This window comes from Diceros bicornis, chromosome 4, assembly GCF_020826845.1.
Source record: "Diceros bicornis minor isolate mBicDic1 chromosome 4, mDicBic1.mat.cur, whole genome shotgun sequence".
Lineage (NCBI taxonomy): Eukaryota > Metazoa > Chordata > Mammalia > Perissodactyla > Rhinocerotidae > Diceros > Diceros bicornis.
In genome coordinates, this window is record NC_080743.1 from 59,309,106 (window position 1) to 59,327,419 (window position 18,314).

General features: G+C 37.5%; 1 protein-coding gene across 5 annotated transcripts in view; it reads right to left on the bottom strand.

The window, feature by feature from the left end:
* ASH1L (ASH1 like histone lysine methyltransferase) overlaps positions 1–18,314 on the bottom strand; it is a 209,686-nt gene that overhangs the window by 108,967 nt on the left and 82,405 nt on the right. For 4 of the 5 annotated variants that reach the window (XM_058539377.1, XM_058539379.1, XM_058539380.1 and 1 more), the window contains 2 exons: positions 10,836–11,574; positions 1,261–1,440 (listed from right to left, as the gene is read on the bottom strand). In XM_058539377.1, coding sequence (XP_058395360.1) covers positions 1,261–1,440; positions 10,836–11,574 — 919 coding nt within the window. The remainder of the gene's footprint in view (positions 1–1,260; positions 1,441–10,835; positions 11,575–18,314) is intronic. The other variant, XM_058539382.1, reaches the window with a different exon arrangement.

The window sequence follows — 18,314 nt, forward strand, 5'->3', positions numbered from 1 at the left end:
ATAAAGTGCTATGGTTTACATGTTGATCACTGTAACCACTCCAATTCCACGCATCTCTAAAATCTAATCTTTCCTCTTTCAATTTCACTTTCTTGCCTAAATTCAGACCCTCATGACTTTTTGCTGGATACTGTGAGCTTCTGCCATTAGTAACTCTCTCCTTCATTTTCCACTCTGTTGCCATAGTTATCCTCTTAAAACACAAACTTGCACTTTCACTTCCTTTCCTAAAAATATCATCTTGAATTTCCTATAGCTTAATGGGATAAATATCTTAGAGCAGTCAAGTCCATTGTTTTGTGGTCCCTATCATACAATGCTTATTTTCTACAACACCATCGCACTTCAGAAATATTGAGGGCCGGCCCCGTGGCTTAGCGGTTAAGTGTGTGCATTCCGCCACTGGAGGCCCGGGTTCGGATCCTGGGCGTGCACCAAGGCACCAACTGTCAGGCCACACTGTGGCGGCGTCCCATATAAAGTGGAGGAAGATAGGCACAGATGTTAGCTCAGGGCCAATCTTCCTCAGCAGAAAGAGGAGGATTGGCACGGATGTTAGCTCAGGGCTGATCTTCCTCACAAAAAAAAAAAAAAAGAAAAGAAACATTGAACTTTTGAGTTGTTTTAATATATGGAAAATCTCTGCATCCTAGTATGTGCCTTGGTACATGCCATTCTCTCTAACTGGAATGCCCTTCTCCAACTTGCAAACTACTACTGAACTTCCAAAACCTAACTCAACTATACTCTATGAAATACTTCTTACTCAATGATATAGTTAATTGCTATCTCTTTGGGGTTTTAAAAATTCTCAAATAGAATGCTTATCAAGCTGTACTTTCCCAAGGGAATATGACATTCTTAAAAGTAAGGAGTATTTTACTCATCTGGCAAAGTTTTTGAAACACAGAAAGCATTCAATCAATGAGGAATGAATGCAGAAAATCATCAAGATCATTTTAGATACGCACACAGTGCCATTTTTCTTATTTTAACTTAACAAAAAAGGCACCACCAGAACCCAAACTATAGATATGTAATCTAGAAAGGCAGAGAGAAGATAAAGATCCAGGAAGATAATTAGCCCCTAATGACACAATGCAGTATCATGGGTACAGTGAACATTGAGGTGTTTGTGATGAGATTCATATTTGTGTATATTACACTTGTATTGTGTTTTTGGATAGCCAAAGTATTTTTTCAAACATGGAAGAAGAACAGGTCTTTAAAGGATGTCGGCTGATAGGTACTATTACTTACTCTGTAGTTTTGTAAACGTCAGAATACAGCCCTGCTTTCTGAAACTTCTTCTTTGGGGGACGTGGGGCCTTCTTTTCCCTTGGGATGAGAGAAAGCACAGGCTGCAAGGTACTTTCAGGTTCGGGAGGTTTGGCTGGGGTTTCAGGAGGACTGGGAATCTCAACTGCTGCTTCAGTAAAGCTAGAAAGAGAAGTTTAAAGATAATTTTATGGTGAAAAAAATATTCTCCTACAAATGACTGTCTATTTAAAAAAAACATCACAGCAATTAACAAAAAGAGATATGGGGACTTCCTCATCTGGCCATGCTGGAATAAAAGATGCCAGAATTGTCCTCCTGACAGAAATTAACAGAAATACAGTAAACTACTATAAACCTAGAAAAAGTTTACAAAACAATTATCAGACATTGGACAACAGTTAGTGCAGCACTGTGATCCCTGAGAAAATTAAAAAAAAAAAAAAAAAAAAGAGATGAGTCCCACAACTACTTTGCCTTTCTAAAAAGGACTGCAGTGGAGGCAGTGGAACCAAAGCAAGAGAACAGCCAACCTGATGAGTTAAAAAGAGAGAGGGAACAGATTATGGAGAGACTGAAGTAGCTGGAATTCACGGGGCAGAGTACTGAAGTGGAGAAAGCTATGGAGAAAAATCACTCTAGAAATCTGTGTATGGGGTCTCTTTTAGTATATTGCTAAATACTAAGTTGTGCATGTGCAGGGTGAAATTCCATAAGGCTGGACAAAGAACTACCAGAGTACAGTAAACTGAACAGTTCACAGAGCTCACACATGATGGCAGATATTCAGATTCCACTAGGAAGAGTAGAAAGACATTGCCCAACACCGGGGGCATTCAAAAAGATCCCAGAGGGTAATATTACCGATTTTCATAGGGCTCAACTATCCCAGGAATAAAGACCAGCTCCAATAAGCCTTAAAAATAATCTTAAAAAGAATCCAAGCTGATCCATGAGTAACTTAACTATCTACCAAAATAAAATTTAACACTTGGAAAAGAACAAAAAGAAGACACACAATAATGTGACATTTACAATGTAAAAAAAAATCATAATGAAAAAAATTTAAATAGTAGTGGCCAAAATGTTTCCAAATTTGATAAAAAGTATAAACTCAAAGTTCCAAGAAACTCAACAAATCATAAGCAATGTAAACTCAAATAAAATAACTAAAGCATATCGTAATAAACTTGCTGAAAACTATTGATGAAGAAAACGAGCCAGAGAAAAACTACACCATCCATACAAGAGTACAAAAATGAGTGCAGACAGATTTCATGTTTGAAACAATGCATGCCAGAAGGCAATGAAATAACATCTACAAGTGCTGGGGCGGGGGAAGCCTATCAAAATAGAATTCTAAATGAATCAAAAACATGTTTAAAAATTAAGGTGATTGATTCCACATCCAGGCAAAAACGGTATAGACACTTCTGCCTATCCTCCAACTAAGTGTAACTAAAAACTCTGGAAATTACATATAAAATAAACATAAGCAAACAGATTGGCTTGGGACCTTGGGACCTAAGCAATGACATGGTAGGGAATTTCCTAGATTTTCTTTTTGTCTCATACTTAATGGTGAAAGATTGAATACAGTTTCCCTAATATCGCGAACAAGGCAAATGTCTGCTCTCATCACTTATATTCAAAATGATGGTAAAGGGGTCGGCTCAGTGGCGTAGTGGTTAAGTTCACATGCTCCACTTTGGCGGCCCAGGGTTTGCAGGTTCAGATCCTGGGTGCAGAGCTGCACACCGCTTATCAAGCCATGCTGTGGCAGGTGTCCCACATATAAAAGGTAGAGGAAGATGGGCATGGATGTTAGCCCAGGGCCAACCTTCCTCAGCAAAAAGAGGAGGATTGGCAAGAGATGTTAGTGCAGGACTAATCTTACTCACCAAAAAAAAAAAAAAAAAAAAAATGTGGTAAAGGTCCTAGCCAGTGCAAAAATGCAAGAAACAGAAAAAAATCTGGAAGTGTGAATCCTCCAATTTTGTTCTTTTTCAAGATTGTGTTGGCTATTTGGGATCCCCTGAGACTCCTTATGAATTTTAGGATGGATATTTCTATTTCTGCAAAAAACGTCAATGGGATTTTGACAGGGATTACACTGAATCTGTAGATCACTTTGGGTAGTACTGTTACTTAACAATATTAAGTCTTCCAATCCATGAATACAGGCTGTCTTTCCACTTATTATGGCTTCTTTAATTTCGTTCAACAGTGTTTTGTAGTTTTCAACGTACAAGTCTTTCACTTTCCCAAGTTTATTCTTAAGTACTTTATTCTTTTTGATGCTATTGTAAATAGAATTGTTTTCTTAATTTCCTTTTCAGGAAATTGTTAGTTTATAGAAATGCAACTGATTTTTGTATGTTGATTTTGTATTCACAACTTTGCTGAATTCGTTTAGCAGCTTTAACAGTCTTTTGTACGGAATCTTTAGGGTTTTCTATATATAAAATCACACCATCTGCAAACAGAGCTAATTTTACTTTTTTCCTTTACAATTTGGATGCTGTTTACTTCTTTTTCTTGCCTAATTGCTTTGGTTAGGAATTTCAATACTGTGTTGAACTAAAGCGGCAAACGTGGGCATCCTTTCCTTGTTCCTGATATTAGGGGAAAAGCTCTCAGTCTTTCACCACTGAAGTTGTTAGCTCTGTTTTTTTAATATATATGAACTTTATTATGTTGAGGTAGTTTCTTTCTATTCCTATATTGCTGAGAGTCTTTATCATGAACATGTGTTAGAGTTAGTCTAATTCTTTTTCTGCATTTATTGATGTGATCATGTAATTTTTCTTCTTTAGCCTACCAATGTGATTAACTGATTTGGGAATGTTGAATAAGTCTTGCATAACTAGGATAAATCTTGATCATGGAATTAATCTATAATTTTTACTGTTCTCCTGACCGGCCATATTCATTTCTACTTCTGTGCCTTATCTTATATTTCTTTTTCCTGCAATTAAAAATGTTTTCTGGGGCCGGCCCGGTGGTGTAGCAGTTAAGTGCGCGCACTCTGCTGCAGTGGCCCGGGGTTTGGATCCCAGGCGCACAAGCATGCACCGCTTGTCAAGCCATGCTGTGGCAGTGTCCCATATAAAGTGGAAGAAGATGGGCACAGATGTTAGCCTAGGGCCAGTCTTCCTCAGCAAAAAGAGGAGGATCAGCGACAGATGTTAGCTCAGGGCCAATCTTCCTCACACACACACACAGTTTCTGCTTTCCTGCTTATCCTCTACATATATAAATTCTCCAAGCGCCATGTTTCTCCAAGTGCTGTCCATAGACCATATACATCAGACATGCAAATGCCTACTCACCAAATTTTTAAAATTCCTATTAGAGAGGCCTGGGATGGAAACATTCCTAATCTTGCTGGTCCCTGATACCCCAAACCGGGTACTCTCTTTACAAGAACATCCTTCTCATCCTACTTGGGCTCTGACACCCTAGGCTGGGTTGATACTCTCTCTCCCTCACCCCATGGCCCAACTCCTCATCCCATTAAGCCTACAACACCCAGATCAGGTCACTATGGTTTCCACACCCTATATGGATACTTACCTAATGGCTTTAAGACTGAATTTTTCAGAAAAGAAAAGAGAAAGAGGTAAGGCCTCGTAAAATATGGCTTTATTATAGATTTATCTCCATCAATACAATACTTTGTTTAGTTTCTGATGGGTTTTTTTTTGTTTACAAAAATACTATCAGCTAATATATCATTTTTAGGGACTTGTTTCTTTCACTTAATATTATGTTGTTTTTTTTTTTGTGAGGAAGATCAGCCCTGAGCTAACATCCATGCCAATCCTCTTTTTTTTTTTTTTTTGCTGAGGAAGACTGGCCCTGAGCTAACATCCGTGCCCATCTTCCTCCACTTTATATGGGATACCGCCACAGCATGGCCTGGCAAGCGGTGCATTGGTGCGCACCCGGGAACCGAAACCGGGCCGCCAGCAGCAGACGGTGCACACTTAACTGCTACACCACGGGGCAGGCCCTAATATTGTGTTTCTAAGACTCATCCATTATTATTGCATGTCAGCTATAATTCATTAATTTTTATTACCATATCATATTACATTCTGTGAAAAACTACAATATACTTAGTCCTTTTCCTGTTTATCAGGGATATTTCCAGTTTCTACATATTATAACCAATCTTGCTACTACCTTTCTGAAAAGTATTTCCTGGTGCCCATTGGGCAAGAGGTTTTCTAAGCTATCCAAAAGAGAATGGCTAGATTCTATAGGGTTGATTTGTAACACTTCTTTTGTTATATACATATCTGGATACCAAAAATGTATAAATGATATGTGTTATAAATTCCTCTCCCACTTTGTAGCAAGTCTTCATGTTTGTCACGATGATGTCTGATAAACAGAAGTTCTTAGTTTTAATATAATCCAGGATATCAACCTGCACCTGTATGGTTACTGCGTTTGCTATCTTGTTGATGAAAGCCTTACTGACAACAAGGTCATGAAGTTTTTCTCTCTCCGTTTTGCTTTTTACACTTAGGTATTTAATCAATTGGGAATTAATTTTTGTATATGGGATAAGGCAGAATCCAACTTCATTCCCATTCCTATGCAATATCAACTTCTGGGGCACAATTTATTGAATATTATTTTTTCTCCCTATTGATATGCAGTGTCACCTCTGTCATATGGCAAGCTCTGATACACACATGGATCTATTTCTCCAGGATCTACTAAGTCCGTACTAGCTTAACATACTACAGGTTGAAATTAAGTCTTTGGACAAATCCATTGCTTTATTTGGTAATTACATTCCTAGGTATTTACCCTAGAGAAATTAGTGCCCATATCCACCAGCAGACATTAGAGGAATATTAAGAGTAGCATTTTTGGATAATACCCTCAAACTGGAAACAACCTAACAGTAAAATAGAGAAACTGTATTATATACAAACGATGGATTACCACACAATAATGAAAAGGAGGTAACTACAGCAATGTGCAACAACACAGATGGTTTAACGTGTACATTGGGCAAAAAAAGTTAAGACACAAAAGCATATGTCCTGTCTAATTCCATTTCAATGAAGTTCAGGAAGGATAAACTAAACTGTATTGTCTAGGTTTGCACAGTTAAATGGTAAAAAAAAAAAAAAAAAAAAAAAGGTAAAGATGTGGTTATCTAAAAAGTCAGGAGGAGTTTGATTCTAGCTAGTGCTAAGGAAGCGGTTTATGATTAGCAAGGAACGTGTGATGCTAGCAGTGTTCTACATACCCACTCATTCTATATCTACATGGGTGTTGACTTTTTAGAAAACTTTAACTGATTATTTATGCTTATATACTTTGTGTATGTGTATTTCCCTCCCAACTGCCCTCATATCCTCTAAAGAGTTTTAATGAGACTGGAACAATCTTTTCCTTTAGTGGTAGAACTCTCTTTTAAATCCTTTGGTGCTGGTGTTTTCTTTGTGGTAAGATATTAAATTATAGATTTAATTTACATAATAGAATCACACTGGCTATTTCTTCTTGAGTAGGTTTTTTTTCTTAGGAATACATGTATTTCAACTAAGTTTTCCAATTTCTTGGGCATAAAGTTCTTAATCTCTCAAATCTCTCAAATATAGTTTATCTCCTTTTCAATTTTTAATGTTATTATTCCCTTTCTCTTTCTTTATTGATCAACCTTACCAGAAGTTTGTATCTTTTATTAGTTTTCAAGGAACTAACTTTGGTCATCAATGAATCTCTCTATAGTACCTTAGCTGTACTTTGTTAATATATGTTTTATCTCCTTCCTTTACCATTTTGGGGCTTATTCTCTTGTTTTTCTAATTTCTTAATTGGACTCTTGGTTCATAAATTTTCAGCATTAAAAAAAATAATATAAGCATTAAAGGCTATGACTCTCCCTCTAGGTACCTCTAGATACATCCCACAAGTTTCAATACGTAGCACAGTATTTATTCACTTCTAAATATTTTTAATATGACGTTATTTTATTTATTTATTTTTTGAGGAAGATTAGCCCTGAGCTAACATCTGTTGCCAATCCTCCTCATTTTGCTCAGGAAGATTGGCACTAGGCTAACATTTGTACCCATCTTTCTCTACTTTATATGGGACGCTGCTACGGCATGGCTTGATAAGCAGTATGTCGGTCCGTGCCCAGGGTTCCGAACCTGTGAACCCCAGGCTGCCAAAGTGAAATGCTCGAACTTAACTGCTACCCCACCAGGCTGGCCCCTAATATGACCTTATTTTTTACACTAGTTTTTAAAACTTATATTTTTTCCTTTTAGAATCAGGATTTGAACCCAGGTTTTTCTGACTCTAGAACCCAGCTCAGAACCATTACACTATTCTTTTGCATTCTGGTTTGTTATCAATCAACAAATAGTGACTAAACTCTTTCACGTGGTATACAAGGCCCTCTGCACGATCTGGCCCCCATAACCTTTTCTCTAGATTCATTTGACACCACACTACTCTAATTCACTCTGTGTTTTGGCTACAAAAGCTTTCTTTCACTTCCCTCAACCTGCCATGATTTTTCAAACTTATCAGCCTATCGTGTTTACTGTAGCTTGCTCCTTTGAATAACAGATGAACTCTATTCTTCAGATTTTAGCTTACTCATTACATCCACAGGGAAACTAAGACAATTACCTCTCTGATACATTCTCATAACCCTAAATAACTCTTCATAATAGCATTTAGGACTGTTAAGATTCATGAGGACAGGGAATCTATCTATATTTGCTTACCACTGTATCTCTCCTTAGCACATGGAATAAATAATTTCGTAACAAACACTTTTTGAATGAACAAATGAACAAACTCCCACTACATAACAAGTATTATAGTAGGTTCCAGTTAGAGAAAGGTGAAAAGCTGTTGCTGTCTCTAAGAACTCACTGCATGATGTCCTTTCCTGCACAATCTCTTGAGGGTAGAAACTATTACCTTTCTCTTCATTATGTCTTCAAATTCCAGAATATAATTTTGTGGAAAATAAGTATATAATGCTGCTGACTATGATACTAGAATTTGCTGGAACAGAAAGCCTTATCTGAAATAAAGCCTTTCCTCTGAAGCATATTTTTAAGGTGACCCTTCCTAAAGTGAATGGTCAAGATGTCACAAACTGTCACTTTCTTACTACACTGAAGGCAAATATCATTCTCTTTTTAGGTATTTTAAAGCCTCAGTAATTAAAACAGAGTAACACTGATACCAAAACAGACTGATGGAAAGAGAATAAAAATATTAAAAAAGAGGGGCCAGCATGGTGGCACGGCGGTTAAATGTGCATGCTCTGCTGCGGCGGCCCGGGGTTCACAGGTTCAGATCCCGGGCATGCACCGAAACACCGCTTGTCAAGCCATGCTGTGGCAGCATCCAATATAAAGTAGAGGAAGATGGGCACTGATGTTAGCCCAGGGCCAATCTTCCTCAGCAAAAAAAGAGGAGGATTGGCATCAGATGTTAGCTCAGGGCCGATCTTCCTCACAAAAAAAAAAATTAAGAGAGACACTAAGACCCAAAGATATATAAGAATTTAGTATACGATAAAGGTATCATTTCAAATAAATAGGGGAAGGATAAATTAATAAATAGCGGCAAGACTACCATTTAAAAATTCAAAAAAATTAAATATCTCTTTTTTAAATTACATTTTTTTCCTTTCCAAAAAAAAAAACTTTACTAAAATCCAGTGAGAATATAAATCACAGAAACTACATAAAAACATAAAAATAGCCAAGCTTACAAATCTGCAACCCAGATAAACGACTAGCCATAAATATAGCACTAACTCATATCTTATACAAAAGTAAATTTCAACTGATTTAAAGACCTATATGTAAAAAAGTAATATGTAATCCATCGAAGAATAATTAAATAAATTATGATATATTCTTAGCACAGAATAAGATAATTCTAAATGTACTAATGACAAGATGTCCAAGATACAAGAAAAGAAAAAGTTACAGGGCCAGCCCCATGGCTTAGCGGTTAAGTGCTCGCACTCCGCTGCTGGCGGCCCGGGTTTGGATCCCGGGTGCGCACCGACGCACTGCTTCTCCGGCCCTGCTGAGGCCGTGTGCCTCAGCAGGATGTGCAGCTATGACATGCAACTGTCTACTGGGGCTTTGGGGGGGGGGGGGGAAGTTACAAAATTAAATACAGTATGTTGCCACTTACATAAAACAACAGCTTTGCATATGCACATATTTGTAAACGCATAAGAAAAGGTATCAAAGGATACACAATATACTGTTAACAGTCAACCCATGAAAAGAAGAAAAAGATTTGAGAGGAAATGAGATCTTGCGAAGAGACTTAACTTTTGAATCAGTCAACTTTGAGTTTCACTGACTTATTAACAACCATGTATTACTGAAGAAAGTTTTAAAATTCCATATATTCTGTAGAAAAAAACGTATTTTTTATAGATGTATAGAGAGAGATGAAAAACCTTTCTACATAGGATTCACCAAAGGCAGACAATAGAGAAAAAGATAGATACCGTTCTGTTGATGTATGGAAAGAAAATATAAAGAAAATCAAATATCAAACAACAAACATTAAGGGTTATTATTCTGACTATATATAGTGAGCACTTATTAACACGAAAAATAGATAAGAAACATAAACAAATACTAATCTCCTCCAATATGCAAATAAGTGCAAATTAAAACAAGTAGGAAGTAACATTTGGGAAGTGTATTTCACTATATCAGATTGATAAAGATTAATAAAAACATAATTTCCAGAGCACATAAGGGTGGGGTAAACTGTATACAACTATTACTGTATAGCATTATTAGTAAAAGTATACATAAACAGGTGTGGCTTTCAAGAGGGAAATTTGACAATATATATCAACTTGACAATTATGTTAAAAGGCTTAAAACATATCTAGCAGTTTTAGCATGTATTTCTCTAGCTGTGAACAAGGGTTACAATGTGAGAGAGACCGAGTATGCTATATTTAGTAAAGAAAACACCAATTGCAAATGGTGAATATTGTAATGATTCATTTAAAAATATTAAATATACTTTCAGGAAAAGAATCTGGTTGGATACATAACAAAAGGATGAAATGGTCTTTTTTTTTTTTGGTGATTTTTGGCTTTCTGCTCTACACAATTTGGGAAAAAGTAAAAATATAAAAAGGAAATTATGAAGAAAATAAATCTAACATGCAGGAAGACAAAAATGTATTTGACAGGATGAAAAGTTTAGAGCACAAAGAAGATAAGATAGTGTGATAGTAAAAATAATTCCACTCACATAGCTATACTCTGAATAAAATACATAATCTCTCTGGGCCTTGATTTGCTTATCTGTAAAGTGAGGGGCTTGGATTGGATTGTTACACCCCCCTTTGCTTCTTAATTCTTTATAATTTTGTACAGCCATATATAAGAGACTGAACTGGTCTTATATAGTGAAAGGTTGTAAGATTAAATGAATAATTTAGCTGCACATATGCTACATTTGTACAAAAGCTAGTTTTCTCTACTCAGATAAAATGTTCAACAAGGAATTACCTTTTAGTATTCTCTGGTTCTTCTTCTGGGAATGGCTTCTGCTTTTTCTTGTTCTGTTCTTCTAACAGCCAACTTTTCCTCTTTAATCCCTTCTTATGTTCTGGATTCAGGTTTACACTCTGAACAACAGCCTCAATGACATCTGTAACTGTATCAAGACTGAAGTCCAGTGCTGCTGCTTCTTCACCTTCATTCAATTCTGGGCTGACAAACTGGGCAGCCTGGAATGCTTGCATTGATACCACAGCCTGGAGGGGACATTTCCGAGGTCGGCCTGGTCTGCGTTTGACAAAGTTATTCCCTGTCCTGGCTTGTCTTTGAAGTTTTTTGGCTTTTAAAATCTTATTGACGTGGTCCAGGTTTTTCTTGGTGGCCAAGATTTTGTCATAATTGCACATTTTCCGAGCTTGGCGCTGCATAGCTTCCACTACACTTCTTTTGATATGATGGGGAGAACAGCTGCTTGGCAACTTTTCAGAAAGCAGTGAGATGCTATTACTGCAAGAGTCACTGGGGACTGCAGGCACTAGAAGGCTTTCTGGTTTTCCTAGGGTTCGCTCCTTGCTGTGGCCATGGCCTGGACTGGAGGAAGGTGGCACAGAGGCAGAAGCAATTACAGCATCAATATTTTTCTCCAGGGGCTCTTGGTCCTCATGTTGTACAATCCGCTGCAGTAGGCTATCCACAGGGTCATCCCCAGAAGCAACCAATCTTGGACTTCGAGAGGGAACTCCGTTTACTAAATAAAATGACAAATCACACATAAGATAAAAATTGAACACAGCTATAATTTAAATAACTTTTTACACAGAATAAAACACAAAGAATACTGCTCTATTTTTTTTGTTGTTTTTGTGAGGAAGATCAGCCCTGAGCTAACATCCATGCCAATCTTCCTCTTTTTTTTTTTGTTATGCTGAGGAAGATGGGCCCTGAGCTAACACTCGTGCCTATCTTCCTCTACTTTATATGGGATGCTGTCATAGCATGGCTTGACACGCAGTGTGTTGGTGCACGCCTGGGATCTGAACCTGCGAACTCCTGGCCGCCGAAGCAGAGCGTGCACACTTATCCGCTTTTGCCACCAGGCCAGCTTCCTGCTCTATTTTTCACAGCAAGATTAAACATCATAATATCACATGCATTTGTCTTTTACAAGCAAGTTGATAGTTTACTTTCCTGAATAAGGTACATTAACCATAATAAATTAAAAATCGCCCATGTTTCCCTAATAATATATGGATTAAAAAACAACAATTCTTACTCTCTGAGATGAGAAGCAGAAAGAAATAGAGTTTATTTCTTCAAAAATGAAGGTTCATGGGGCCGGCCTGGTGGCACAGCGGTTAAGTTCGCGTGCTCCGCTTCGGTGGCCTGGGGTTCGCGGGTTCGGATCCCCGGCACGGACCGATGCACCGCTTGTCAAGCCATGCTGTGGCAGCGTCCCATATAATGTGGAGGAAGATGGGCACGATGTTAGCCCAGGGCCAATGTTTCTCGGCAAAAAGAGGAGGGTTGGCAACAGATGTTAGCTCAGGCTAATCCTCCTCACACACACAAAAAATATAAAGGTTCAGTTAAGGGACTTCACAGTTAAATGCTGGGGAAAGATCTGAACTTTAAACATAGATGATATTTCTAGTGAGTGCTTTTTCTGACAATATTTTAAGTGCAAAGGAATAGAAGTGAAACTCTCTTCTTGAGAATAGCTTTAAAATTAGAATAGAAAACATCTGCATAAACTAGTTTAGAAGGAATATATGTTGGCATTAAGATTAGAAAGTAAGTGGTCTTAGGGGCCAGCCCTGAGGTCTAGTGGTTAAGTTCGGCACGCTCCGCTTCAGCAGCCCAAGTTTGGTTTCCGGGTGCGGACCTACACCACTTGTCGGCAGCCATGCTGTGGTGGTGACCCACATACAAAATAGAGGAAGACTGGCACAGGTATTAGTTCAACATGAATCTTCCTCAAGCAAAAAGAGGAACATTGGCAACAGATGTTAGCTCAGGGCAAATCTTCGTCAGTAAAAAAGAAAAAAGGAAAGAAAATAAGTGGTCTTAGATAAACCTTGTTATCTTAGTGGTCCAATGATTTGGTGATCTTTGTTTCTTCAGATACCACTCAGCAACTTTTTATGACTATATATGGGAAATGCTCAACTTCCTCTGGCAAGCTATGTTAGTTTTACAATATTATAAAAAGAGATCATAATACGTCACTTCCCAGGATGCCTCATTTACTGCTAACAATCATAAGTCATACTTTTCCAAAGTTAATCAACGGATTTCTTATCTATATGACTTTAAAATGTGACAGTATCGTAGATACTCCTTTATAAACCCCAGGCATTCTAGATTCTAATCTCATCAGACTATATTGAAATTTTTCTGAAATTACCAATAACTTCCTTCAAATATATCCCATGGTCTTGCTTAAATTCAATATTTTTAAAATTTCAAACTTTCAGCTATATTTTATATCACTACTCTTTAAAATCCTGCCTCTACTGTTTCTATGATAATATATTTTGATTTTCTTTCAATTACTTGCAACTCTATTAAATTCAATTGTAGAGGTCCTTATTCCCCTGTACTTGTTATTTAGCTTTTATACTTACTTTTCCACTGGGAATATGTTTATTTTCATAGTTTCAATTATCAATAGAATACATATAAATTATCAAAATGAAACTGAGCCCTTCCTTTTCCCTAACCTTTCAATGCTATAGTTTCTCAATCTCTCTAGTACAAGTCCTTTTCTTGTTTCAACTCTACACTCTTTGGCAATTCATTCAACTATCATCTATATTCTGATGACTCCCAAATCTCTATTTTCTGAATAGAACTCTCTTCTATGTCTCTACTTTTGCATGTTTCATAGATTCCTCAAACTCATATTTACAACTAATTATCTCTTCCTTCAACTTTGCTCCTTCTCCATATTACCTATCTCAGTGAATGATACCATAAAGCCAACTATACATCATTATGTATACTAAGCACTAACCATGTGGCAAAATTTTGCTGTCTAAGCTCGGGCCAAATCATCCATTATTACTCCTTTACTCTCCCCACAAACCATAAAATTTTGTTTTATGTTAGTTTGATTCTTGAACCTATCTACTTTTCCTCATTCTACTACAGCCACTCAAAACTAAGGTAGCTTTATCTCCCTCCCCTAAAACAATAAATAGCCTAACCGCTTGCAGTGTTATTGAAACATGTATACAAACCTTTGATGCTTCTCCTATCAAGTGGTAGTACCTAATTCCCCTCCCTTTCAATATGAGCTGCTCTTAGGAGCTGCTTCTAGCAAAGAGAGTTCAATGGAAATAAGAATGTGGTGATTTCCAAAGTTAGGCTAGAAAAGGCAGCACAACTAGGTCTCTCTCAGGACACTTGCCCTTGGAATCCAGCTTCCACACTGTAAGGAAGTCCAGGCAACGTAATGGCATGCTGCCCAGTAGATCCTACTAAGGTCATAGCCAACAGTCAGCATCAACCACCAGATATGTAAAGGAGGATGCCTTTGAGATGATACTAGTTCTGCCACGATCTGGTTATAATCACAAAAAGGCCCTGAGAAACTGTCTAGATGAAGAGATTCACCCAGAACTTTGAGATAAATGATTATTATTGTTTGATATCAGTAAGTTTATGGTGGTCTGTTATTCAGCAATAGCTAAGTAGAACATTGTTCTTCCTACTTCCACTCTTGCTTCCCTGCAACCCATTCTTCACACAGCAGCCTGAGCGATCTTTAAAAAAAAAAACAAATATTATCAGGTTTCTGCTTAAAATCCTTAAGCTTATTACTACAAAAAAACAACTTTGAATTATCACCTTTCCTCTAGCCTCATGCTTATATAGCACTCCGTCTTGAACCCTCAATTGCAGTAATAATGAACTTCAATTCCTCAAACTCAACACGTTCTTTGTTGACTCAAGGCCTATGAATATGTTGTTATCTCTGCCTGAACAACGTTTGCTCACAAATTTATCTGCTTAATTACTGTTCACTCTTTAGTTTACAGTGAGGATATCAACAATTTCTCAAGGAAAATTTCCCTGACCAGGCCCCTACACCCTATTAAGAATTATCATAACACCTTTTCCTTTCCAAGTACTAATCACACATCTAATTAGTGGTTTAATGTATGTAATTCTTACAAAGGTACAGTTCAGGGCCCAGCCCATTCGCATAGTGGGCGTGGGTCTGTGCATTCTGCTTCAGTGGCCTGGGGTTTGTGGGTTGGCATCCCCGGCATGAACCAACACACTGCTCATCAAGTCATGCTGTGGCGACATTCCACATAAAATAGAGGAAGATTGGCACAGATGTTACCTCAGGGTGCATCTTCCTCAAGCAAAAAAGAGGAAGATTAGCAACAGATGCTAGTTCTGGGCCAATCTTCCTTACCAAAAAAAAAGGTATGGTTCATAAAGGGGGTGATGTTACTCATCAAATTCACTTTGTGTCTCCAGTAACCAGGATATAATTAGTTAATATGAATCCTGGGCTCAAAATCTTGGAAATTATTTTTGTCTCCTCTTTCCCTTCCTCAACATCTCAGAGCTACCAAATGTTTTTTTAACTCATGAGTATAAAGTTAAAACAGAATCCTAAAATGGGTACATTGTTTGAAGCCTCATTCCTGAGCCACTCACTCTGGGCTAGCTCACACTTTACTTTCTGAATTGTTCCCATCTTCCTAACTTCCAGTCTGCCAATTTTTTTTTTAAGGTGGTCTGCTCTATGAAATGATTTTGTTTGTTTGTTTGTTTGTTTCTCGACTTTGGCTTTATTTTGCAGTACAGAAATCATTTGGAGCCACTGCGAGACAAACACTGATTGAAGTAGAGGCTCTCTCAAATCAATACTGCACTGCAGCTCGGTCCCTTGAAGAAGCCACACCTGGGATACAAAAGAAGGACATCATGTCTAGGACACAATGCCGGGCACTATGTTTTATTTTTTTTATTTTTTTATCCCCCCCCACCCCCGCAAAAGCCCCAGTAGATAGTTGTATGTCATAGCTGCACATCCTTCTAGTTGCTGTATGTGGGATGCGGCCTCAGCATGGCCAGAGAAGCGGTGTGTCGGTGCGTGCCCGGGATCCGAACCCGGGGCCGCCAGCTGCGAAGCGCGTGCACTTAACTGCTAAGCCACGGGGCCGGCCCCAGGCACTATGTTTTAGATGTAGTAACTTATTTTGCAAATTAACTTTACTGAGGTAAAATGTTGCATAACGTTAAATGTACTTTTTATGTATGTATTTTTATGAGTTTTGACAAATTTACTATGTAACCACCATCATAAGCAAGATATAAAACATTTCCCATCCTAAAAAGTTCCCTTGTGCCCCTTCCAAGACAATCTGCTTGTCAACCACAGCCCTAAGAAAGAAACCACTCATCTGCTTTCTCTCACTATAGATTAAATTTGCTTTTCTAGAATTTCATATAAATGGTAAGATAGAGTATATATTCTATTATTGTCTGGCTTCTTTCACACAGCACATTTTTTAAATTAATTCTTGTTTTTGTATTCCTTTTTACTGTTCCTATTTACATATTTCATTTTACTGTTGAATTGTATGAATATACCACAATTTGTTTACACATTACATTCATCTGGACATTGCAGTTGTTTCCAGTTTCTGGCTATAAAGAATAAAGTTCCTATGAATATTTGTGTACATGACATTTTGTTTGGACATATATTTTCATTTCTCTTGGATCCATACTGGAATTACTAGGTCGCACTAAGCATATATTTAATTGACAGACTCTTCCAAAGTGACTACCATTTTACAGTACCATCAGCAAGGACTGAGAATTCAAGATGCTATGTATCCTCACCAAGACTTGGTATAATCAATCTTCTTAATTTTACTCATTCTAATGGATATGGAATGATATCACATTAATGGATTTAATTTGCATTTCCCTGATATTGAGCATATTTTCATGTGCTTGTTGGCAATTCTTTTGAGGAGATTCTATACAAATCTTTTTCCAATTATTTTTATTGGGTACTTTCACTTCTGTGGTTTGCTTTTTCATTTTCTTTTCTTTTTATTGAGATATAATTGACATATAAGATATTAGATTCAGGTGTACAACATAATGATTTTGATATTTGTGTATACTGAGAAATGATCACCATGCATAGTTACAAATTTTTTTTCATGTGTGCTTTTTCACTTTCTTAATAATGTCTTTTGAAGAGCAAAATTTTAAAATTTGATGATGTCCAATTTATCTTTTTTTTGCTTTTATGGTCCATGCTTTTTATCCTATTTAAGAACTCTTTCAATATCCCAAGATCATGAAGATTTTCTCCTATGCATACTTCTAAAAGTTTATAGTTTCAGAAATTACATATAGGTATATGTTCTATTTCAAGTTAAATTCTGTATATGCTATGAGATTAGGTCAACAATCCTTTTATTCCATAGGCTATCCAGCAGTTTCCACACCATTTGTTGAAAAAGATTAGCCCTGCCTCACTGAAACACATCCATATTTGTTGAAAGTCAATTAAAATAAAAAATATATACGAAAGCGTCTATTTTTGAACTGTCTATTCTGTTCCACTGAACAATATATCTATCCTTTCACCAATAACACATTATCTTGATTACTACAGTTTATAGTTTAAGTCTTCATATCAGTTAGCAGAAGTCTTCTAATTTTGTTCACAAAAAGAATAAAAATGTTTTGACTTTTTAGGATATATTTCTATATAAATTTTATAATCACTTTGTCATTTTATTTAAAAAAGCAAGTTGGAATTCTGATTAAGATTCCATTAAGGGGCCGGCCCCATGGCATAGCGGTTAAGTGCACGCACCCTACTGCTGACGGCCCAGGTTCAAATTCCGGGCACGCACCGACGAACCGCTTGTTAGGCCATGCTGTGGAGGAGTCCCACATAAAGTGGAGAAAGATGGTCAGGATGTTAGCGCAGGGCCAGTCTTCCTCAGCAAAAAGAGGAGGATTGGCATTGTTAGTTCAGGGCCGATCTTCCTCACACACACAAAAGATTCCATTAAATCTACAGATTGATTTGGAGAGAACTGACATCTTTTTTATTTTTGTGAGGAAGATCAGCCCTGAGCTAACATTCATGCTAATCCTCCTCTCTTTTGCTGAGGAAGACCGGCTCCGAGCTAACATCTATTGCCAATGCTCCTCCTTTTTTTTCCCCAAAGCCCCAGTAGATAGTTGTATGTCATAGTTGCACATCCTTCTAGTTGCTACATGTGGGATGCGGCCTCAGCATGGCCAGAGAAGTGGTGCCTCGGTGTGCGCCTGGGATCCGAACCTGGGCCGCCAGTAGTGGATCGCGCGCACTTAATCGCTAAGCCACGGGGCCGGCCCAGAAGTGACATCTTAACAAGACTGATTCTTCCAAACGAACAACGCATCTGGAATACCTCTCCATTTTATTCACTCTTTAATTTTTCTCAATAATGC